At 40.5% G+C, this 26071-nt stretch overlaps 1 protein-coding gene, 2 long non-coding RNA genes and 1 pseudogene across 4 annotated transcripts; 1 reads left to right on the top strand and 3 right to left on the bottom strand.

Annotated features, from left to right (window-relative positions):
- The window catches only part of LOC112846316 (zinc finger protein 85-like), a 241768-nt pseudogene extending 225863 nt beyond the window's left edge, over positions 1-15905 (bottom strand).
- LOC102081382 (uncharacterized) lies at positions 2008-5758 on the top strand. Of its 2 annotated transcripts, none has more exons than XR_268665.4 (4): positions 2008-2704; positions 3451-3600; positions 4033-4091; positions 5066-5758. It is a non-coding gene; the product is annotated as an uncharacterized LOC102081382 (long non-coding RNA). The 2 variants fall into 2 exon arrangements; XR_268664.4 differs by having other exon boundaries at positions 2008-2711.
- On the bottom strand, positions 8813-9960 carry LOC112846352 (uncharacterized). Its single transcript, XR_003219287.1, has 3 exons — positions 9470-9960; positions 9090-9128; positions 8813-8908 (listed from the first exon to the last, which is right to left on the bottom strand). It is a non-coding gene; the product is annotated as an uncharacterized LOC112846352 (long non-coding RNA).
- A 2-nt stretch (positions 15906-15907) lies between the features above and the next one.
- On the bottom strand, positions 15908-17317 carry LOC109201374 (zinc finger protein 2 homolog; the record flags this gene model as incomplete). The annotated part of the gene is made up of 1 exon (XM_019357045.2): positions 15908-17317. A coding segment is annotated over one exon (924 nt), but the record flags the coding sequence as incomplete, so codon positions are not given.
- Between the last annotated feature and the right edge of the window lie 8754 nt (positions 17318-26071).

Below are 26071 nucleotides of genomic sequence, written 5' to 3'. Positions count from 1 at the left end.
TCCACTCGCAGGACTCCTGAGTAGCGTTTAAACAGAGACAGTTTATTTACAGATCTTCACCAAGTGTATGTACAGACAGTGCGGGGTTAGTGCTATATACAAGAAGACGTGAGGGGCAGGGGTCCAGGGCTCCAGGGAAAACGGGGAAATCACACACGCGCTCAGTTCAACCTCTCTCTTCTCCACTAGCAACCAGTCACTCCTTCCACACTCCACACGGGGAAACACGGGTCCAGGGAGTCTAGGAACAAAGAAACACTCGTTAAGTCTCTGAGACGGAGGCACAGGAAACTTGAGCTAGACGTGTACTGACTAGAGCCTTCACAACAATCCAGCGTTGAACAGCTGATCTCCTCCTTCTAATATACCAGCTAGTCTGATGAGGCCCAGGTGTTCCCAATCCAGGAAGGCGTGGACCGAGGGCGTGAAGCCGCCATGAGTTCGGGTAGTGAGAGCAGCTGCACCTGCCTCATCTGCAAGGTCCTCTCCATTACAGGTGACTCCACTCATCCCTTCAGCAGCGTCTTCAGTTTGCTGCCATCAGGAAGGATACTGAAGAGCCTCCGGGCCAGAACAAACAGATTGAGAGACAGCTTCGTCCATCGGGCTGTCAGGATGCTGACCATCTCTGAATCGAGAAGGGGGGCCCAAGGGTACATCTTTCACCATCTTACAAAGCTGTGATTGCAGCCATTCCCCACTTTCTGTGAATGGTACTCATGGCCATTCGAGAATCTGTGTCTTTGATTAGTAGTCGTTGATCAATGGTCATAAGAATTTGCATACTAACGATCATGGAACTAACCCCCAGCCCATTGTTCATTCAGTGGTGCTAGTTTCCTTCTCTGCAAATGTACTGTTTATAAGGTTGGGGAAACCTGCAGTCAGCTGAGACTGAAGAAGTCACTTGGATGAGTGACGAAACGTTTCTCCAACTGAAAATGTCCAGATGAACAGAATCAACCTTTTGGGATTTACTTACCTGCACAAACGTTTGACATCAATTTTGTTTGATTCCATTAATGTGGGGGGGCTGGTTGACCTCTGTTGACCTCTAGAAATTTTTATTAATTCTTTAAAATGATAGCGGTACAAACAAATTTTTGCAGCACAAACCAGCACAAACGTAGCACAAACGTTTGACATAAATTTTGTTTGATTTGGGTAATGTGGGGGGGCTGGTTGACCTTTACCTTTTCATTAATATCTTTAAAACAGAAGCAGCACAAACAACAATTTTAGCAGCACAAACCAGCACAAACGTAGCACAGTTGATTGACACCCGTTTTGTTTGATTTAATTAATGTGGGGGGGCTGGTTGACCTCTGATGACCTGTAGAAATTTTTATTAATATCTTTAAAATGATAGCAGCACAAACGAAAAATTTTGCAGCACAAACCAGCACAAACGTAGCACAAACGTTTGATACCACTTTTGTTTGATTTGAAGAAGGTGGGGGGGCCAACTTCACTCACATTCCAGAATCCACTCTGGCTGGAATCCGGTGGATACAGCAGTGTTTACAGGTAAGACCATTTAAACGGACAGCATTTATAGAATGACTATTAAAAGTCAGCGAGTGTCAATAATGTTAATGTGGTTATGTTAGTAATACACTGAGTGCTAATATAACAGCTTTAAGATACATTTGTAGATATATTGTAGTAAAGCTGTTACTGTTTAAACAATGTTGGGACAGAAATATTAGCTTCTGTCATGACTGATGAAGTTACTAGTTAATAAAGTTTCCAGTAAAGTGATTAATCGCAGCCACAGATTGACAGTAAATATCTCGATTAGCTTCAATGCATCTGTAATAAATACAGTATGTGCAAGTTTCAGTGCTTCGTATAAACTGTATGATACTTATACTGACCCAGGGTCAGTGTAAAATACAATCCTAGCTGTGTGAACAAAGCCTGGCTCCTTTAATCCTGCATGACAAACCTCAGGATGCAGGTTATTATTACTCTTTCCTGCTGGCACACCTGTCACACCTGAGAGTCAGCTAGAAACTTACAGTGACGTGGACATCATGCAAAGACTGCCAGACTCTGTAATACTGTAAATGATCAGTGACTCAGGTTAACACTAAACTTTAAACAGTCCCTCTGTGTCTCTGTGTGTGCTGAGCATCTAGGATTGAGTCAGGCTGCATTGACTGTGGGACTTTTCTCTGTTAAAAGCAGGTTGAAGACGGCTCAGAAACATTTGAAGATTAAAATTTAGCATTATGGCTGCTGGTGGTGTGTAAAGCTTCTACTCAGCTGTATTTTTGTTACTAATTTATGTTTGTTGTTGTTTAACACAGATTTCAGAAGAGCAAAGATGAGCACTGTTGCTTAATCCTTAATAGTTTAACTGGATTGGAAATCAAAAAATTCCAGATTCTTCTTCCACAGAAGTTTTATTTGTCAGTGTGGATCTGCTGAGTCACCTGAAGAACTCATTTCATTCATTCTCCACGATGTTGATTTACAGAAATGTTTCACAGGAACTGATTCCTCCCAAAGGGTGAACTAGTGTGTTTCCATAGATTATCTCTGTATGAATGTACTTCTTAAATGAAGGCAAGTGTTTGTCCTGTTTGTTCCTCAGGTACAGCACGTGATATTAAGGGCAGGCAGTCATCACTGGGGGAAGACAAGAAGCAAACGTACTTCCAAGAGGGAGCTGCAGTGAGGACACAGCCTGGTCACTGAGGTCAGAGGTCAGAATCTGAAACAGCTCAGGTTTATATTCTAGGGGTTATAAAAAATTCAAAATGTATTTATAAAGAAACCTTTAAATAATATTTTAATTAATAGTCATAATTATGATTATTATTAGAAATATCAAACATTTAAGTGGATTTTTCTGTTACACGTATTGTCTTAGCCCTGCGATAACTGGCAGCCTGTCTTTGTCCTGTATCAGCTGGGATAGGCTTCATCCTCCCACGACCTTGAATTGGATACATGAATTGTATTGAATTGTATCCCAATTATGTAATCTGATCATTTACAAACTCAAGGTATCCAATCAAAATGTAATGATAAAAATAGGAAAGCAGAAATAAGTGTGACATGAATGTAAATGTGTGAGCTGACATAGAGGACAGCTACATGTAGTCTGAAAAACCTTTGTTGTCAAGTTTGCAGGTCTATCACGAGACATTCTTACATAGAAGAGACTGTTAAAGTCTCTAACTCAGTGAAGCATTATTGGTCCCGTCTGTTTGGATAAATATAGTAAGTTGATGTTTGTCCATTTATTGACACATTTTCTTAAGTGCTTATCCAGGATCACAGTGGAGCTGCAGCTGGATATGTTCAGTAAAGAAACCTTACAAAAGTTAACAATAAACCTGCTTCCCTGTACATTGTTGTCCACAGGATGAGAAAATCAAACTGGAAGACTGTGGAACATGTTAATAAATGTTTGTGTGTTTATGCCTGTGTCTTTCACAGGAGGTGCTGAAAGGTTTCCCGAATAGTTCCTGGTGAATCAAAGCAGAACCATAAAGGTTGCTGGACTGCATGATGGCCTTACCCCTGAGCAGTCATCCTGTTAAAGGAGGAACCAGTTAGAAGCTGTTTTCAAAGCAGATTTCATCTCAAGTAAGCGATTAACTGTTTGGTCATTTGTTCTGCCACTTAAAGAACATTTAAGGACGTCTTTTGAGTGTCCAGTTGAATTAATTCTACTGGCTCTCATGGTCATTTGTGATTATGGACATATTTTTCATGTACATCAACCATTTAGTAAATTCTATCTATTTAGTAATATCTGTCAGCTATAAAATGTAACATAAATATAAAAATATCTAAATATCTCCTGCTCGTTATATTTTAATGATGTAAGACCAGACGTCTGTTATCGTGTTACATTAGCATTCCTGACATATCAATGAGATGCTGTACAGTACAATCCTACTGACACAGCAGAGGGATAACGACGGCTATTCAACATCGTTACACGACACATTCGAGCTGCATGATGCAGACAAAGTGACTAAATCATCTTTTTGTGGTTTATTGTCTTCAAACCAGCAGACAAAGCCGATGGCAGAAGGTGTTTGGAGAAGAACTTCAGGCCGTGGACTGAAAAGGTATTTTTTTCTTGTTATCAAAAGACATTTGGAGTGACGGCTTCTACAACTGTGCTGATGTAAAGCTTACAGTCTAAGAAGTCACAGTGTTGATATTCAGCACAAAGAGAAAAGCTCACTAGTTTGAATTTATTTACAATCATAGTTTTTATAAATTGTGACTGTAAACAGCTTTTACAGCTTTGATATTGTTTGACACTCGATATCAGGTGATGGTATTTAATTTAAAGGTTTCTATGTCCCAGTGAGCCATTTACACTGACCAGTGTCAGTTTAACTGTAACACATTCATTATTTAGATCCAACATTTCTAAGAGAAATAACTGAATGTAAAAAATGGCAGCCCTCAGGCCAGGTTTAATTGATAGAGATGTCTGCATGCATTATGAAATTTATGTATCCCAGATCATTTTTAGTCATCTAGTCCTGGCAGACCCACCCCCCTTCCTCCCAAGTTAACTGCAACCCAAAAGAACTAGTGGGGCTATTTACACACTCACAACCAGTGTGGGGTAAAAAGAGCCACCAAAAACCTGTCAGCCTGCACAGCTACAGATGTGCTAAAAGCTAAAAGAGTTAGAAGCTCTGCTTATGGAGAAACTGTTGGAGAAACTTTCTAAGCCTAACAGAGGACAGGTACTCCTGCCCAAATAACATGATATAACCCCACATACAGCCCAGCCATAAAATGAACCAAGTCATTTGGTTAAAGACAGCATGGGACCAAATGCATGTAACCAGCCTGCACCAACCTGACATTTCTTCCTCCTGAATTAAATGAATGAATGGATGAAAGTTAAATGACTACAAACCTAAAGCCACTAGTTCCCACACTGGAGTTCCCTGACACTGTGTTTTAACTGTACTGAGCTTGTATCAACAGTTGTAACAGGCTAAGCTACCTGAGACACTGCATTGAGCGATTGTTTCTATCTTAATGGTTTCAGCTCAGATGTTCTGCTTTTTCCTTTCAGTAGATCAAAGCACCTCGTGCTCTTTCTGCTTCCATTTTAATGGCAAGAAGAAGAAGAAGAAGAAGACTTCAGCGAAGTGGCGTTCATGGTCTCAGTGGACAGTCATGGTCACACACTGCATGTGTTTTTAAAAGCAACATGTCTGTTCATCACAACAATGGAGATGTGTAATATTAGTGCAGCTACGGTTTGTTCTTGAACATCAGTTCTGTTTTCTACTTTGACCACTTAGACCAAAAAAGTGTTGTTTTCAGATTCTTTCTTTTAAATCTATAAAGCACCTGTTCATTTTTTATTACAATTAGTTTCACATAAATGTTAGTGTTTCCTTTATGATCTTTTAATCCTTACACTACACTGTACACGTCTACATTAGAGACATTTCTGTTACCTATGTATGAGACTGGGCTGCTTGACTACGATTTGGAAATGGATGCAAAATCACACGGATTGTGCAATTGTTTGTTTTTTAATACGGTGGACTGAACACAGGAGGTATCTGACTAAGCAAAGATTAATCTGAGCCCATTTCTACCTGTCTCTACTGTTTCAACTGTAACTGTCAGGATATATATTTATTCCAGCTCTCATAGGGCAAAGGAATGACTCAGACGTGTCAAATGTTCTTTGACTTGATACACAATATGAAGTTCACAATTTTCTTACAAATAAAACTATAATGACAAACATGAACAGCTGTGCTTATTTCTGAGACATTATTTTTTTGAATGTGTTCACATTTAGACAGTCTGCATTTGTATGCTGAAACTGTAATGGTGAACCTGAGGTGATGATCAACAGAAGGCAAATATATATAAATATAAAACAATATTGAAGTAATGTCTTTACCCTGTGCAGCGTGTGGACGCTGTGCACACAATCACCTTATTCACTGTAGTAAACGTGCACCGCTAGCTCACGTGACTGACTGTCTCCATGGTTACATCGTATATTATTAGCTATGCAAACAGCTTCCAAAGATACCGCCATAGCTCTCTGCAGCTGTAACACTTTCACACTTTATCAAAAACGTGAAATGATTAGTAGTTATGAATAAAGAATATGTTTTTAAAGACATGCTAGGCGGTTGCTATGGTGGTTGCTGTGGCCTCGGGTGGACCGCGCGCCCGATTCCTGTTATTAGCTGTCCGCCGTAGGAAGGCTGCGTTCCATTTAGAAGTAGCCACAGTCTGCCGTAACTCGAACTCAAACCCCGCTTTGTTCTTTAATTAAAGGGCTTTTACAGCCGTTCATGACACACACGCACACACACATAAAGCACTTTGCCTCATCATGAGAATGCAACTTTACTAAAACCTTTAAAGTATCTGATATAGGATAGAAAAATGAAGCAACCAGAGATTTAATGATGAAGACTCTGGGTTCTGTAGTTCACGTTTTACAGTCCTGAATGACTCACTGCACATCCAAATAATTTATTGAAGAGGAGTTTAGAATGCACTTTAAATTTAGACTGTAGCTGTTAAATTTTTTACATTGTTACTGTCTTATGTCATGATAAGGTTCACCTGCTGGGGGTTTGATGGATCAGCAGTCAAAGACAGACTTCATCCATCATACGCAAGAATCCTAGTTGGATTTTTGTTTTCACTCATATTTTAGAACCAAATATTGAAAACAACTGTGACAGACTGGATACCTGGTCAGGGTGTACATTACCTTTCACTCAAGCATCCCAGGACAGAGCCCTGCCCCACCATGAGCCTGGGTGGATACGTGGTTATAATATAAAATGACTGATACTGAATTTGAATATTTCATGAATTATAATACAAATTCCTAGGCGTTTGTTCCAGCAAGAGTAATATTGATTACATATGTCTGAATTGCTAACCCTAACCCTAGCTCAACAGACCACAATGCCCTGGACTGTCAGTATTATTACATGCTGTGAACATAAGTAGCTTTGATCACAGTTTATGTTCTAAAAGAGAAGGAATATTGAACAAAAGATCAACATTGTGATATTATTTCTTCCAAACTGACCAGAAACATGCTTGTCAGACTCTCACAGCACAGGATCAGACTCACTGTGCATGACGGCTCAGGCCAATAATGTTTGTTAGATTGTCAGTTGTTTAGTGCTTCTGTACAGTTATGGTCACCATCTCTATTTCAGTATAATTAATATGCAGAAAACACTAAAAGTTTATTGTCTTCCAATATTCTAGCATAATTAAAAAACTTTGTAAGTACACCATTGACAGGAGAATGGTGGCTAAGCTGTCATCCCTGTTGGACAACATCTCCCACCCCATGCATGAGACTGTGACAGTACTGAGCAGCTCCTTCAGTGGGAGACTGCGGCACCCACGGTGTGGGACGGAGAGATTTCGCAGGTCTTTCCTCCCCACTGCTGTCAGACTCTACAATAAAGACTTTTGCAGCTGATCAAACACACAAACCCACACATGTGCAATAAGACTGCTATACGTGCAATTCTTCTTCTGACGAAGTTGTGTTTTTGTATTTTCCTACTCAGTTGTATATAGTATTTGTATTTCTATTTTATTCTATTGTATATATTATTCTATTCTATTTTATTCTATTGTATATAGTATTTTATTTTATTTTATTGTATTTTATTGCATTCCAGTGTTTTCTAATTTCTGCTACATAACTTTGCACTTTTGCTGTAACAAAACAAATTTCCCACCTGTGGGACTAATAAAGGCCATCTTATCTTATCTTATCTTATTGTTACAGTCCTGATGCCAGTATGATTCTTCATAACGCCTGCTTTGAAATACTGAACTTTAAAATTGACCTGATGAAAGATAATTTACAGTGGCAGTCTGTCAGGATAATTCTGACTGTAAGATCACTGTATTAATCTGAATCCTTCTGAAATGTGCTGTGAATGAATGCTGATGCAACTGACTGTGGGAAAGCTGTTAATAAAATGAATCTGTGACACATGCAACACATTCACAGAGGAAGAGGACACAAAGGGAGGACACGCAGAGGCTGTGTTAAAGTCAGAAATCCAAATCTTTAGTCAAAAACAGGCGGCGGTTACAAACAGGAAGACAAGCAGTCCATTAAACAGTCTACAAGGTCAAACATGCAGAGAATTCAAACAGCAGTAAAAAACAACTGGACACGGAAAACTTAAAGCAATGTGTGACGCAATAAAAGGAAGCAGCGCAGTATATTCACTGAATTATCATCAACTACAAAAAGAGAAAAATTACGATTTCAAGGGTTTGCTTTCTCAATTGCAGTTAGAGTGTGGCTGGTAAAGATGAAAACACATACAGAGTGTAAACTTTGTGAGTTTGGTGACCTTTGTTAGTAACAAATGAGGTAAAAAAAAAAAAAGAACCCAAACAAAACAGACAAAACACAGAAAGAGGCTCTCAGTATACATCAATAATTAGAAAGCATCTAAACATTTTGGTCGTGGATTTTTACAGTCTTAGTTCCGCTCGCTGTCATCATTATAATCATCGTGATCAATGACGAGGTCCTGAGGTGGGCGGGGCTGTCTCTGGTGATGTCACCATGAAAGACAGGAACAGCATCTGGCACATGTTTGTGAAACATCCCAATACACTGGTCTAGTTTCCTCTCCAGCTGTTTGACATCTGACACTTCAACATTAAGGCAAACAAGAAGAAACAGTGTTAGGTCAGGTGACCACATGATTTCTAAGATAACTGACAGGAAGTAACCAGGCTGTTAGAAATGGATGGCATGTGTTTAGGTAACTCTACTTACCAAAAGCAGAGCTGCTGAATGTTGCAGGAACATGCTCATGTGTGGTGATCATTCAGTGCTTCTCCTGCAGGTTAGACAGTCCAAGATTGATATCCTGCCCATCTGAGAGTTTGGAAACACACATGCAAAGATTTAATTGTATTACAGTCAAAGTTGGATGTTCATTTAAAATGTTTGTGTATTTAAAAGCACTATCATTTAAGGATGACTCGGATCGTCTCTCTCTAAGAGTATCTCCTTTGAAAGCGGAGACAAGTTTTTCCCCTGATCCACGTCACTTTACCTAGATGATGACTCCTCTCTCCCTCACTCAGAAACACTCCTAAAATAACCAAGCAAATAAATAATATTGAAGATTTGGTCATGTCATTACAAAAACAATAAAAACATCTCCCTTTGATTCCATTTCCATTCCTGCTGAACATCAGGCAACAAATATCCCAGTAAATCACAGTAAAATGTAAAGCACATACTGTGTACAACATGTGCATGTATCAGGAACATTCAATTCTAAAACTCACAAGTATTTGTATTTTAGCTGTGTATGGTTTATCTGCAGCCTCTGATGAAAATCAGAATTGTAATTTTCTATGCTTTGTCTAACCTCTGCAGAGCCTCTGTCAAGAAAAACATATCTGTAAGCATAGAAGATGCAAAATATACATTTCACCCCTGTACATTCTTCTCAGCAGCACACATGTGGGCACCATTTAATCACACTTCTTACTGAGCTTTGCTTCATCACAAGACCAAAGGTGGCATCCTCCTGGTTTTGTTTTCTGATCCTGCAAAAAGACTGAGGACAACAAAGCCCAGAGAACACGAGATACACAACATCCAACATTCAGACTCAAACAGCCTCCATCTAGTATACCTGGACCACCAGGTTGGTCCAGGTATACTAGATATGAACATACGTCACATTACTGTGTATGAATAATAATCAAGAGACAAACTTTGAAGATGCAGAGCATGATGTCCCATCATCAGACTGTAAACAAACATCCACCAGCCTACAGAGAGGACGTTCAGCATCTGAAGCAATGGTGTGACGACAACAACCTGCATCTGAACACAGCCAAGACCAAGGAGATGGTAATCGACTTCAGAAGAACGAAGCGATCTGAGCACTCTACCCTCTACATTGATGGGGAGGAGGTAGAAAGGGTAGAAAGCTTTAAGTTCCTCGGAGTCCACATCTCAGCCGACCTTACCTGGTCCACAAACATCTCCCACCAGGTAGGGAAAGCACAACAAAGGCTGTACTTCCTCAGGAAACTACATCAGGCCCAATTACCCCAAAGACTGCTCGTAAACTTCTACCGCTCCACCATTGAGAGCCTTCTGACTTACTGCTGCACGCTCTGGTTCAACTGCTGCACCGCGGAGGACAAGAGGAAACTGCAGCGGGTGGTGAGGGCAGCAGAGCGGGCAATTGGCACTTCACTAACCCCCCTCAGAGACATCTATACTGGCAGACTTCAGCAGAAAGCCAGCATCATCATCAAAGACCCCTCGCACCCTGGACACTCACTTTTCCCCCCCTTCCCTCTGGTAAACGCTACAGGTCCATCAGGTCAAAGACAAACAGACTCAACAGAAGTTTTTACCCACAGGCTGTCAAACATGCCCTACCTCCACCCTGATTGGAGGATAACTGCACTGCCAACACTCATGGACATTACACCTTATTTATAAATCGTATTTCTGTTTATATTTCAATGCAACCAACACCCTTACCTCTTTAAACTGTATTTATTATAACATTATTCAGTATAGTTCCAACAGCACCCCCCCCCCCCCACACACACACACACACACACACTCAATGTGCAATATCACTGATCACACTGCACCTCTCAATGCACCTGCTAGTTAGATGGCATGTATGTGTATGTATACAGACGTAAGTGTGTATGTGGACATATGTGTGTGTACGCATGTACGGATGCAAATATGTATATATACATATACGTATGTATGTGCGTGTATGTTTGCAGGTGTATGTATAACTTGTACATATCTTTTCTTGTGTAAATGTAAATTTGTCTGTTATTGTGTAAATACATTCGCTATTGTGTACTCCACACATATGGAGAGATGCCAAACTGCCTTTCACTGTTCTTGTAACAGTGACAATAAAAAGCTATTCTATTCTATTCTTTGTTGGCAGAAGTGATGATTCTCCCATCAGGGATCAGTAGAGTGTTTTAACCTGTGGTATAGGCAACTGCAAACCGCTGTTGCAATGCAGGAACATCTGCTTTATTGGAATGTGTGAGATGTTAACCACAATGGCTCTTAAACACACTGTCTGAAAACTTCATGCCAACAGCACTTTTTTAAGAAAAATCAAACATATTATCCTTGAAGATCATTTTAGAGTTTTTAATGAGCTGCAGGATCCTTGTTCAGTGTGAGTGGAGAACAGCCAAGTCTCCTCCTCTGATAAACCTCCACATGTACCACTGAAAACAGTTAAATTAGTTTGAATCTGAAATCATGGCTCAAACTACTTGTTCTGAGACCATTTCTTTATTTTTCACACCAAACTGTTTAATAAGATAAACTCTACACAGACTTCATCAAATATAACTAACACTTTAACATTATCAGGATTTCATGATACAAACTTCAAATCAACAAGAAAACAGCTGCAAACATGTGGATCACAAAACGCACAACAATTGAAAAGCGCAAAAACAAATTGAAAAGCGCAAAAACAAATTGAAAAGCGCAAAAACAAATTCACTTAACGCAAAAACAAATTGAAAAGCGCAAAAACAAATTGAAAAGCGCAAAAACAAATCACTTAACGCAAAAACAAATTGAAAAGCGCAACAACAAATCACTTAACGCAAAAACAAATTGAAAAGCGCAAAAACAAATCACTTAACGCAAAAACAAATTGAAAAGCGCAACAACAAATCACTTAACGCAAAAACAAATTGAAAAGCGCAACAACAAATCACTTAACGCAAAAACAAATTGAAAAGCGCAAAAACAAAAACAAAACCGGAAGAGGTAGGTACCAATGCTGCAACAACAGGCATCACTGATTGGATGATGGATCCGGTAGCCTTTTGAACCGGAAGTTGTTCTGTTCGGAAGTTTGGTGACTGCTCTACCAACTTTTTTCCACAACTTGGACAAAACATGTTGGCTGTATCCCAATTCAGGGTCTGCAGCCTTAAAGGCTGCATTTCAAGGCCGATTACGTCACAGCGGCGCGCCGAAGGCTGTCCCAATTCAAAGGCTGCTCGAAATGCGGCCCTCAAATTCGGCCTTCATTTCACTGAATTTTAAGGCTGTGGCGGTGTAGACTTCGTGGCCCAACATATCCCACAATTTATAGCGCGGCAGTCACTGTGGATAATTTTGCCGCAGACGGCAGAAGCGTAGCGGCCGAAGAGTAAACTGTTAAACGTAAGTACTGAATATGATGTCACTTTTTTATGTGCAAATGTTTAATAATGAGGAACATTAAAACATTACTGTTGGCCACATGTCGGCAAAGTTATTTGCCATTAGCGATGTTTGTACTTTCAGCGTTTACTTTGTTTTAAAGCATTTAAAATATAATAATACAATAGTTGACCTTAATCTTACAGAGAATGTGATGATTTTATGGATAATTAAAGTCAGTCATATATCCACAACAAGCTGAAAGTCAGTGATGCTGCTCGGTTTGCAGTCCTGAATATGACGGCACAAGCAGGATTCACTGCACTGTTAATGTTAGCTATGTTATATTGCTGCCTCTGTTCGGTGGTGTCAAGCCAAACGGACTTTAACGTGTGTTTGAACGAGCTGACGGTTCACTCGTTAAGCTGAAAGAAAGATGCTTTAATCACAGGAGTCACACGTGTCCACTGTACCAACTGGGAACTCTTCTTGTTTAGCACTCGTAATAACACAAACACTAAATCCTCCTTCTCTTGTGCTGTTTTGTAGCAGTGTGTACACCTGAGACTGTCACCTGTCTGTCTGTCCTGCACTCTCTCTCTGTTTCTTTCTCTCTGATTGTGGAATAAAAGTATGAACATGTATTTATAAGTTACACTTGTGTTTGAATCCTGCAGCTTATCACACATTTGATTTCCATGTGTGACAACTGCAAGTGTCCAGAGTGAGGACAGACTGAGGGACCCACTGCTGCACATCATCTGTGAGGCTTTGCACCCCTGATGATCCACCAGGACAAACTCAGCAGTGTGTGAGGAAGAGGAGGAGGAAGAGCCAGCAGCAGCTGACAGATGGAGAGAATAGACAGACTGTTCCCTGTTTGTGAAGGACTGCTAGGAAAGTTTAACATAACTAATTGTCTGTCCTGAATCAGTCTTATTAGGTAATGTTCAGATAATTTGATCATCCCAGTGTTTTCAGTGTGGGAGAAAGTACTCAGGGCCTTCAAGTTACACACTATGAAAGGCAGCAACAAGTTTAATATTCAGAAACCTAAAGTATGTATCAGCAGCAGAATGGAGCTAAAAATAAATGTTTGTTTCAGTTCTATGAAGCTTTGAGTATTTTGGATTAGTAGCACTGCTGTGTTTGTTGCATCATATTGCTGTAATTGTTTATATGCTTTATATATTCTGAGGTAAGTTGATCTATAGTGTTACATCATATTCTATAAGGATGTTATGTGTTTGGATACTTTCTGCCCAGTTTGACCCATTTAGCAGAAGTCAGCCTGTTTAAGGCTCTGATATCTATTCTGTATGACTTAAAGCAGTTATGACATGGTCTGATTTTCTCACCCAATAAAGGAATATTTAATATATCAGTCTACTCTTCATTCTATCAGACAGTTTTCACAGCTTGTACATTTTCTTTTTACACATATATGTAAGCATTGAGCCAAATTTAGTAATGCCAACATATTACACGGACAATATTTGTCTCTCATATATAATACATCTACATATACACTGTCAGAGATACTTGTCTTTGAGTGAAGATTTAAGGTGATAGGACATATAAATAACTGCAACTTGAATCTTTACTGAAGCTCAGTATTAGACACAGAGTTCACTCACATGAATTTCACTCACATGTGCTGTACCAGTGTACCTGCACATGTGATGTGACAATAGAAGTGATTTGATTTGAGAGTTCAAACTCACTGCTGTAATAACTTATGATTAATATAATAACTATGATATTGGCCATATCATATTTACACTGACTTTAGTCTCATGAACAACATTAGCTAATTGTTATTTACTAGCTAATCTTAAATGACTGTTCAGTACAGATATGAAGGCCAACAATCATGTTTTACAGTCCTGTGGTCTCAGCCTCAGATACGTATTAAATCACACAAAGCTCGTGTAGAAACAAACACACGAACAAAATATGTTCTCCTTCATTTCCGTCAAAGCTGTATGAAACGTTTCCAGCGGTTGGTGTTATGGTTGCTAGGCAACCTGGGCAGCGCGACGGAGGCTAGACCGTCCCATTTCACAAGCCTCGCGCTTCCGGCCTTAGCGTTTTTAAGTACGCGGCCCTTGAGGATCGTTGAGGCTGCGTACTTTAAGGCTGCAGACCCTGAATTGGGATACAGCCGTTGACTGCTCTTTCTCATAACCACGTTCGGCAGAACAACTTCCGGTTCAAAAGGCTACCGGATCCATCATCCAATCAGTGATGCCTGTTGTTGCAGCATTGGTACCTACCTCTTCCGGTTTGGTTTTTGTTTTTGCGTTTTGTGATTTGTTTTTGCGCTTTTCAATTTGTTTTTGCATTAAGTGAATTTGTTTTTGCGCTTTTCAATTTGTTGTGCGTTTTGTGATTTGTTTTTGTGGTTTGCACTTCAGGGCCACCGTACTTCAAGGACTAAATACACTAAAGTGAAAGGAGGAACAAAAAATAGAGGTTTAACAGAATTTGAATTAAGTAAAAGTCACCTGTGATCTTTAAAATGGTCCTGATGTGTGCTGCTGTTTTTATCTTTCTACATTTCTTTGCTGCCACTGTGAATAAGATTGTGTTTATTGCCTAATTAAATAAAGGTTACACTGACTCACTGCTTCATCTTCTGGTACAAACTGGTATTACATGGAAGTACAGCCCAAAACCAGTTTAGCTTGAGTTTCTTTTTTCTGGACATAAAGTCACAGCAGGTGTTGTTTCAAAGCTGGTGGACAGATTTAGTTCATTTTGGAGGTTTTAACAGCAACTGCTGTGAAAATATTTGCAGTTTTGGGAGAAAAGGATTTAAGAGAAGATTTTACAACAGCAAAACATTAAATATGAATGAAGAATTGCAATTTAACTGAGGTAACACATAAAATGAATACATTAAAAAAAGAAGTTAATTTTGGAAACACTAAGAAAGTACAAATGAAAGAAATTGAAATATATAATCCATATCTGCAATTTTGATACATGATTGATTTGGTAAAAAAGACATTCCTATAACTTTAATAATACAGTAACAAGTACAACTACTAAACACTACTGTGTCCTAAGGAAACAAAGACTAAAATGTAACAGGGATAACATTTTAGAGAATTAAAATCCCTCAAAGGAAAAAACATAAACTTGATATGCATATCTATACATGCAGCTTCCTAAATGTAACATTCAGGATTATTCACTGCAGCTCCAGAAATCAGAGCTACCTCATCAGATCCAAGTGTGACATCAGCTGACACTCTTTACAGGAGATTCCATCTGAACTCTGTGGAGCCTGATCTCAAGGTTTTTAAGTCTGACCCTGAAACCAGAAGAGGATCTTTCTCTCTCTTTAGATTCATTGTGATCCAGTGATTTCAGTCCTGCATGATCAGGCTGATGTTTGCACAGAGCAGATAATGAAGTGAATGTTTTTGCACATTGGTAACAGTGAAACAGTTAATTTACAGCGTGGAATCGTTTGTGTTCGGAGTATGAACTGAGATTCCTGAAGCTCTTGTCACACTGGTCACAGCTGACGTTCACTTCCATGTGTGTATGTTCATGTTTGTTACGATGACCTGATTGTGAGAAACTTTTGTCACAGTGTCTGCACTTGTATGGTGTCTCTTCTGTGTGGATTCTCTTATGCTTTTTCTTTAAGCTCACGTGCAGTGGTGAAGGATGACCCACACTGGTCACAGATGTGCTTTTTGACCACACTGTGGAAGAGGTCATGTATTTTTAATGTACTTGGTGTGTGGAAGCCTCTCCCACATTCTTTGCAGTAGTTCATTTTGTCTCCAGTGTGTCTACGTTGATGTGGTTTTAGGTCCCGTTCATGATTGAAGGTTTTTCCACAAAGGTCAAAGAGAAACTCTTTCCCACCACCACAGTGACGACAGGGTTGAGAAATGGATCCATCTGCGTCGCTCCGCTTCTAAACAAAGACATTGCAAATCAGGGAATTCCTTCAACGTTTTTATCCTGAAATAAAAAGCATCTCTGCCAATGTCCAATTAAATTTTACTGTTTATATTATAACACTCAGGTTACTTCTTCATTTTTCCAAACAGTTCATTCAGTATAACTCCAAAAGTTTACTGATCAGACTTGTTCCAAACAATCAGGTTAAAATTACAAGATAAAAATAAATACATCCTCACAGTAACTGCACTTCTAGAGTTACTTTCTGGTGTGGATCTGTTGGTGTTTTTTCAGCTGATTTGGAGCTTTAAAAGTCTTCTCACACAGGTCACATTTATAAGGTCTCTCCTCAGTGTGGCTAAACATGTGTATTTTTAACTGTGCACCTGTTGTAAACAGTTTCCCACACTGATCACAGCAGGAAACATCAATTCCAGTGCGAATCCGCAGATGAATATTTCGGTAGTGTTTGTCGCTGAAACTTTTTCCACAAAAGTCGCAGCTGTACACCTTAATTCCAGAGTGGGTAACTAGATGCCTCTGTAAGCTGCTATTTTGAGCAAAAGCTTTACCACACAACTCACAGCTGTGTGCTTTAAATCCACTGTGGATGATATGGTGTTTTTTTAAGTTTCCACCCTCGGTAAAAGACTTTCCACACAACTCACAGCTGTAAGGTTTAACTCCACTGTGGATGAGTTGGTGTTTTTTTAAGTTTCCACCCTCGGTAAAAGACTTTCCACACAACTCACAGCTGTAAGGTTTAACTCCACTGTGGATGAGTTGGTGTTTTTTTAAGCTTCCAGCCTCGGTAAAAGACTTTCCACACAAGTCACAGCTGTAAGGTTTAACTCCACTGTGGATGAGTTGGTGACTTTTTAAGTGTCCAGTCCGGGTAAAATCCTTCCCACACTCATCACAGCTGTAAGGTTTAACTCCACTGTGGATGAGTTGGTGTTTTTTTAAGTTTCCACCCTCGGTAAAAGACTTTCCACACAAGTCACAGCTGTAAGGTTTAACTCCACTGTGGATGAGTTGGTGTTTTTTTAAGCTTCCAGCCTCGGTAAAAGACTTTCCACACAAGTCACAGCTGTAAGGTTTAACTCCACTGTGGATGAGTTGGTGTCTTTTTAAGCTTCCAGCCTCGGTAAAAGACTTTCCACACAAGTCACAGCTGTAAGTTTTCTCTCCCTTTCTTCTGTGAGGTTTGTCAGCCTCCTGAGAGCGCTGACTTCTCGCTCCATGTTGATCCTGCAGTGACAGAGATACAAATGGTAAATGGCCTGCATTTGTATAGCGCTTTACTCAGTCCCTAAGGACCCCAAAGCGCTTTACACTACATTCAGTCATTCACACACACATTCACACACTGGCAATGGCAAGCTACATTGTAGCCACAGCTGCCCTGGGGCGCACTGACAGAGGCAAGGCTGCCGGACACTGGCGCCACCACCAGTAGGCAAACATGGGGTTAGTATCTTGCCCAAGGATATTTGGCATATAGGAGGCAGCCTGGGATAGAACCAACAACCTTCTGATTAGTTGTTGACCTGCTCTGCCACCTGAGCTACAGACACCCCCGGAGGCAGTGAGTGAAATGCAGTCGTGGAACAAACTGAAACTCCCTCCATCAGTGGAATTCAACATGTCAACAAAAACATTGTTGGTGTGTTTCCACCACCTTCTGGTGGCAGTATCACATTACAATGATGTGACACAATGAGAGGTATAATTAAAATGACATTATTGAAGAAATATTGATCAATGAAGAAAATCTTTTCCGAAAATCTTTTACGAAATTAAAGGTTAAACTGATGATATTGTTGTTTCAATGTGTGCTTATAAAATATGATCTTTGTATTTTCTTGTAACTTCTGTGGTTTCTGATTTGAATGTAGATTCTGTATATATGGATGAGCCCAGGATGTAAAAGATAAAGCTGCTGTTAACATGTTTTTAAAAACACACCAGCTGTGCACACAGTTTCAATAACATTGTAACTGTGATATTTTTCTCACCTTCTGTGTTGAAGTCATTGTTTCCAATGTAGTGGCTGAGCTGAGTCCAAATGGCTGAAATTGTTCCTCTGCTGCTCTACCAGACTCTTCTCCTCCTGTTACTCACCTGGGACACAGACACACACACACACATACATATACATATACATACATACATATATATATATGTAAATACATATATGTACAGTAAATTTGGCTGTGGATCACAGGGTGAAGAGTGGGGGTCACCCAGAGTCAGAATCCAGTGAAATATCTGTGTCACCTCTTACAGTTTTCCTGTAATCTGAGGTCAAAAATGAAGATATTAACAGTACAGTACTGCATATTGGGTGAATTTTATTGTCAATTTTCTCTGAGTCGAACAGTAATTTTGGTTGTGGATCATGGGGTGAAAAGTGGAGATGAACCAAAACTGGGAGTGGATATTGGAGTAAAATAGTGTCAGGACACAAAAGACCACATTTCTAAGCCGGTCTTCATCCGTACCGTAATATGCGTAAGAGTAGTGCAACCACATTTTAGGTGCGGCTGGCGGGGCGGCTAGCTTGACTGTGACTTCTGTATTTGCGCTGGAAGTAAATAAAATACAGATGCATCTGGAGATTATCCTATGAAGTCCAATAGAGATTGACAGACCACGTGACTTTCGCGCAATGCATGCCGGGAACTCGTGGAAAAACATTCAAATTACCGCATTAAATGCAAGCATTTGCAGCACCGCAAAACATTTATTCTCCGGTTCCAGTACCTTCTTGGTTTTTCTTTCCTCACCAAAAAAGCTATGTACAAAACGAAGGAGAACAATGCCGGTCCGTATAAAGACAGACTCCACGAAAAGGCAAAGAAAAGGTACTTGGAAAAAATGAAAGGAGTGAAAGGGTCAGACCCTTACGAGCACACAGAGTGGACAAAAGACGTCAGCGTGCTGCCCAACTTTCACCACGCTCAGATTTATAATTATACGGTTCTTGGAGTGAGTGCATACACTCATGAAGTTTTTAGTAACTTCAGGTCACTGCAACAAGCCCAGGTACAGTTTACCGACGGATGGGTACAGGACCTTGAAATGCACCGTGTAGAACACAAGACCATCGTACGAACAAAGGTAAGTTTACCAGTCTCACAAATCGTCTTCATAAATACATATTCGGTAACCGTTTATTAATATAACCTTTGAGCTCAACGGTAATTAATTAGTAGTGAAAAGAATATCTGGTACGCATTACAGAAATGTAGCAGTGACAATAATATTGTATGCTGTAATCGCACTGGGCAATTAGTGATACAAAAATCTATATCCTGTGAATAAAAGTATATGTTTTCAGCGCCATATAAGACGTATTAACTACTACAAAACACTAAGCTTTGTGGAAACGCTTGGAGCAGACTAACGTGAGCTGGAGTGTATTCCAACGTTATATTAGGTCTTCTGATAGCGGCAATCCAGGCCATCCGTCGCCTCTTCGTGACTTCAGAGACATGGCTTGGACAATTTCTTTTCCACGCCGGAATCCGATAAAAACCAATCGCATTTCCCGTCGGCTTCACGCGGCTGTCGTTCGCCCGGCTTGTGCAGTTAATAATACAACAGCTTCTTGCCATTTTTTGTGTCTTTTTATCACTGTGTAACTGATTTCAATTGAAAGCCTGTGCCCGCTAGTACCTCTTGCCACGAGTTCCCAGAATCCTTTGCGGTTTTACCCCTCAATGACGTCACATTTTCAATCTCTATTCTAAAGGCTGATTGTCCTCCCCCACGCTTGTACCTGTGGCTTCCTGTCCTGGAGGTTGGCTCTTCTCCTGCCCTGCACCCTTTGTTCATATTCAAAGACTATTTTTCTGTTTGTATTCTTACCCTCTAGCAACCGCCAGATTATAATGTTGCAGACAATCACAAACTCTACAGTCTGTCTAACTCCAGTGTATACCAAGCAATCTATTATTCTCAACAGAGATAAACTCAACATAAACTGAACCCACATTAAAGTTAGCTCGGTGCTTACCTTTAGATGAGCCCACAAACCGAGAGAAACTCCGTGATGAAGCTGGAAGTCTTAAGAAACAGATCAGGGAGCAGAGACCCACGTGGTTCACGCTGATCTCGGCTACGATCAAGGAGACAAGGGTGTGCAGATCGATGCAGATATCGATCCAAACGTTGGTAGTGGTATATGTTCCTGTAAGTTCACTACTTTACTCCCGTTTCATGAAAAAGCAGCTCTCTCTGCTCGATTCCTCTCCTGCACACACACTTTCTCCGCCCCCTTTTCCTGGCTCTGTGGCGATTTGTTACAGTGCGGTCACGTGACTCAGCTGCATAACGTAACCACGTGGGGTGTAATATCGAAATTAGCGCCTATCTCCTTTTCCTAAACTCTTTTTTCTTGGCCTCGATGGAAACGTCATCGTGGGAAGGAGATTTGCAAAGGACTCAGTGAAAGAGAGGATCGGTGCTGAGAATTGGAACAGCCTTAGGCTGTATCCCAATTCAGGTTCTGCAGCCTTAAAGTAGGCAGCCTTAATGGTCCACAAGTGCCGCGTACTCAAAGACCGCTAAGGCCGGAAGTGCTGGAAATGGGATGGTCTGCCTAGGTTGCCTAGCAACCACGATACCAACCGCTGGAAACGTTTCATACAGCTCCAAAAGTTGAATCTGTTCATCTGGACGTAGCGTTTTGTGGGAGAAACGTTTCGTCACTCATCCAAGTGACTTCTTCAGTCTCAGCTGACTGCAGGTTAGGGAGGTGAAGGGAGGAACGCTACGTCCAGATGAACAGATTCAACTTTTGGAGATTTACTTTCCTGGATGATTGAGAATGCATCAAGACGTTTCATACAGCTTTTTTTGACAGAAATAAAGGAGAACATATTTTGTTCATTTGTTTGTTTGTTTCTACACGAGCTTTGTGTGATTTAATAAGTATCTGAGGCTGAAACCACAGGACTGTAAAACATGATTGTTGGGCTTCATTTCTGTACTGAACAGTCATTTAAGATTAGCTAGTAAATAACAATTATGTTATTCATGAGACTAAAGTCAGTGTAAATATAATATGGCCAATATTATAGTTATTATATTAATCATTATTAGTTATTACAGCAGTGAACTTGACCAATTCACCTGAACAATTCACTTTTATTTGTAAAACCAAGGAGCTGGTGGTAGACTTCCGCAGGCACAAACATCCTCCACTGCAACCACTGAACATCCAAGGTATGGACATCGAGGTTGTGGACAGCTACAGGTACCTTGGTGTTCATCTGAACAATAAACTGGACTGGACTCATAACTCAGACGTGCTCTACAGGAAAGGGCAGAGCAGACTGTACCTGCTGCGGAGACTCAGGTCGTTTGGAGTGGAGGGCCCACTCCTGAAGACCTTCTATGACTCTGTGGTGGCCTCAGCCATCTTTTATGGTGTGGTCTGCTGGGGGGGCAGCATCTCTGCTGGGGACAGGAAGAGACTGAACAGGCTGATCAGAAGGGCCAGCTCTGTTCTAGGATGCCCTCTGGACCCAGTGGAGGTGGTGAGTGACAGGAGAATGGCGGCGAAGCTGTCATCCCTGTTGGACAACATCTCCCACCCCATGCAGGAGACTCTGACAGCACTGAGCAGCTCCTTCAGTGGGAGACTGCGGCACCCACGGTGTGGGACGGAGAGATTTCGCAGGTCTTTCCTCCCCACTGCTGTCAGACTCTACAACAAAGACTTTAACTGATCAAACACACAAACCCACAAATGTGCAATAACACTAATGTGCAATAATCTTTTCTGGCATCGTTGTATTTTTACTCAGTTGTATATGGCATTTGAATTCTGTTTTTATCTTATTGTATATTTTATTCTATTTTATTCTACTGTATATAGTGTTTTATTTTATTCTATTCTGTACACTTGTGTACTGTAGGCTATTTATTCTTATTTTATTTTATTCTAATTTTTGCTTCGTAACTTTTGCACTGTCCACTTCCTGCTGTGACAAAACAAATTTCCCACGTGTGGGACTAATAAAGGTTATCTTATCTCATCTTATCTTATTGTCACATCACATGTGCAGGTACACTGGTACAGCACATGTGAGTGAACTCTGTGTCAAATACTGAGCTTCAGTAAAGATTCAAGTTTCAGTTATTTATATTTCCCATCACCTTAAATCTTCACTCAAAGACAAGAATCTTTTACAGTGTATAAATACGTATAGATGTATCATATGTAAGAGACAAATATTGTTCATTTAATTTGTTGGCATTACTAAATTTGTCTCAATGCTTACATATATGTGCAAAAAGAAAATGTACGAGCTGTGATAACTGTTTCTGATATATGAAGAGTAGACTGATATATTAAATATTCCTTTATTGGGTGAGAAAATCATACGATCATACGACATCATAACTGCTTTAAGTCATACAGAATAGATATCAGAGCCTTAAACAGGCTGACTTGTGCTAAATGGGTCAAACTGGGCAGAAAGTATACAAACACAGTGGCGGTCCTAGCCTGTTTGGAGCCCTGGGCGAACACCCCCCCCCCCCCCCCCCCCCACACACACACACACACACACACACACACGAAGAGAGAGAGTATGCATTGTATGGAAACTGCTACTAAACAGACATCATAATTCGTCATACAATGAGAACAGGACAAATCAACAATTGACACTGACTAATTAATATTATATTATTGTATATATTGTTTGGAGTTTAGTTACTGTTACTGTTACTATTTTTACCATTTCTTCTTGGAGGAACTGTAACCCACATAATTTCCTTCGGGATTAAGAAAGTATTCTGATTCTTAATGTTTTGGGATACATGACCTGCCATTATCCAACGACACATCTGCTTACCTGTATCTTTTGCTCGTTTCTCCTTGTAGGAGCCATAATTAAATGTACTGAATTTTAATGATCACTGGGTTTTCATTTGTTTGGTTGCTATGGTGATGTGTAACGGGAGTCACGTGGGTGCTAGCGGTGACATTAAGAGGGCGTTGTCAGTCTGTCTCACTGGTTTGATTTTGACAGAGAGGGCTGGGTAGCTGTAGTTTTTGTTGACCGCAGCCAACGAGTTTCCCCTTGTTGCATTAGAGCCTGTGATGTTTTAAGAGTTTGAATCGCGAGCCGATCGCATTGCTCTTTAAACTTTTCAAGCACTTTAATAAACAAGCAAGCAATTCCACCTCTCGCATTATTGCGTAAAGTTGACAGTGCGTCAGGCAAATAGGCAGGCTCAGTCCCCGGCCTCTAGCGACCGTGGAAGATGCTACACTCCTCTTCTTTCTCTTTTTTTAAACTTTAAAAACGGGTTGTGTCGAGACTTTAAATCAACAAAATATAAAATATATATTTTAAATTATTATTGATCCCTTTACCCCGAGTCCTAAAGTGTATATTTATTTTTTTACTCTTAAATGTTTATTGTTGGTATACTTGCACTGCTGTAACTGGAGCCTCGTCGTCTCGTCTCTCTATATACTGGACTGTATGAAGCGGAGATGACAATAAAGTTTACTTTGACTTCAGCAGCAGGCGCACCGAGGGCTCTCGCGCTCACTTTTCGTGTATAGAAAAACATCGGTGCAAATTATAAGTCTGTATCATAATGTCCGGTGTTTTCGTGTTGTGGTTTGTTTTTATTTTGTTTTATTTTGCGAGTTGGTTATTAGATGCTGCTCCAGCCAGCCAGAGAATCCCCCGCTGCCCCGCCCTCTCCTCCCTGTGCCGCAAGCAGCAGGCGCACCTCGCAAACGGAGGGCGCCCTTACTCCCAGCAAATGGGCGATAGAAAACCGATCGGTGCCTGTGACATTCCCAATATGCGCTGGCATGATGCATTTTTTTTGTTTGTTTTTTTGTGCCGGTGCCCGTGATGCCGCCCCCCCAATACGATGCTGCCCCGGGCAACCGCCCGTGTCGCCCGTATCTAAAACCGCTACTGTACAAACACATAACATCCTTATAGAATATGATGTAACACTATAGATCAACTTACCTCAGAATATATAAAGCATATAAACAATTACAGCAATATGATGCAACAAACACAGCAGTGCTACTAATCCAAAATACTCAAAGCTTCATAGAACTGAAACAAACATTTATTTTTAGCTCCATTCTGCTGCTGATACATACTTTAGGTTTCTGAATATTAAACTTGTTGCTGCCTTTCATAGTGTGTAACTTGAAGGCCCTGAGTACTTTCTCCCACACTGAAAACACTGGGATGATCAAATTATCTGAACATTACCTAATAAGACTGATTCAGGACAGACAATTAGTTATGTTAAACTTTCCTAGCAGTCCTTCACAAACAGGGAACAGTCTGTCTATTCTCTCCATCTGTCAGCTGCTGCTGGCTCTTCCTCCTCCTCTTCCTCACACACTGCTGAGTTTGTCCTGGTGGATCATCAGGGGTGCAAAGCCTCACAGATGATGTGCAGCAGTGGGTCCCTCAGTCTGTCCTCACTCTGGACACTTGCAGTTGTCACACATGGAAATCAAATGTGTGATAAGCTGCAGGATTCAAACACAAGTGTAACTTATAAATACATGTTCATACTTTTATTCCACAATCAGAGAGAAAGAAACAGAGAGAGAGTGCAGGACAGACAGACAGGTGACAGTCTCAGGTGTACACACTGCTACAAAACAGCACAAGAGAAGGAGGATTTAGTGTTTGTGTTATTACGAGTGCTAAACAAGAAGAGTTCCCAGTTGGTACAGTGGACACATGTGTGACTCCTGTGATTAAAGCATCTTTCTTTCAGCTTAACGAGTGAACCATCAGCTCGTTCAAACACACGTTAAAGTCCGTTTGGCTCGACACCACCGAACAGAGGCAGCAATATAACATAGCTAACATTAACAGTGCAGTGAATCCTGCTTGTGCCGTCATATTCAGGACTGCAAACCGAGCAGCATCACTGACTTTCAGCTTGTTGTGTTTGTGGATATATGACTGACTTTAATTATCCATAAAATCATCACATTCTCTGTAAGATTAAGTTCGACTACTGAACGGCGTATATTTTAAAGTAAAGACTTTTAAACCAAGTTAGTACAAACATCACTAATGTCACATAACTTTGCTGACAGGCCAACAGTAATGTTTTAATGTTTTTTGTTACTAAACATTTGCATATATGTTACATAATATTCTGTACTTTTAAAAGTTTACTCTTCAGCCGCTCCGCTTCCACCATTTTGTTCGGCAAAATTATCCAAACCCACCGCCGCGCTATGAAGTCTGGGATATGTTGGGCCATGAAGTCTACAGCGCCACATCCTTCAAATTCAGGGAAATAAAGGCCGCATTTCGAGCAGCCTTTGAATTGGGAAAGCCTTCGTCGCGTCGCTGTGATGTATCTTTTGCTTGTTTCTCCTCCTCTTCTTTTCTCCTTTTCCTAAACTGAGGACCCGATGGCTTTGAACTTTTCTTGTCCATCTTGGTTTTAATTTTGCACTCCAGTATGAACACCCATCCCCACAACATAACCTAATAAACCCACACCTTAGTTCACAGATTCATTTTGTCTAGGGTTTATTTCTGGGATTTCAGACAACCAGATTCAAATCATGAATATGTAATGGACTTGGATTTACAACATTATTTACAGCATTACGGGCGAAGGATAGTCCTCCCCCCGCTGCAGGAGATCTTCACACCTGTGCGTCCAAACTGCAAATGAACCATGCATGACCGAAGCCTTTGCTCCCGCACTGACTGTAACACAGTCAGTTCTTCTTTTACTGCTATGCTGTTTTGTGGATCACAAAGTTTAAAACTATTATAAACACACACACACACAGTAACTCCACCAGAGTGACTATTTCGGGTCACTTTTGCCGGTCCAGGCCCGGATAAAGGAGCAGGGTTGGAGTTTTGACATTAAAAAACAATAATTGCTAAAAGA

This window comes from Oreochromis niloticus, linkage group LG3 (assembly GCF_001858045.2).
Source record: "Oreochromis niloticus isolate F11D_XX linkage group LG3, O_niloticus_UMD_NMBU, whole genome shotgun sequence".
In the NCBI taxonomy this organism is placed as follows: domain Eukaryota; kingdom Metazoa; phylum Chordata; class Actinopteri; order Cichliformes; family Cichlidae; genus Oreochromis; species Oreochromis niloticus.
The sequence above is the reverse complement of the archived record's forward strand: the minus strand, read 5'-3'. Positions and strand labels throughout refer to the sequence as shown.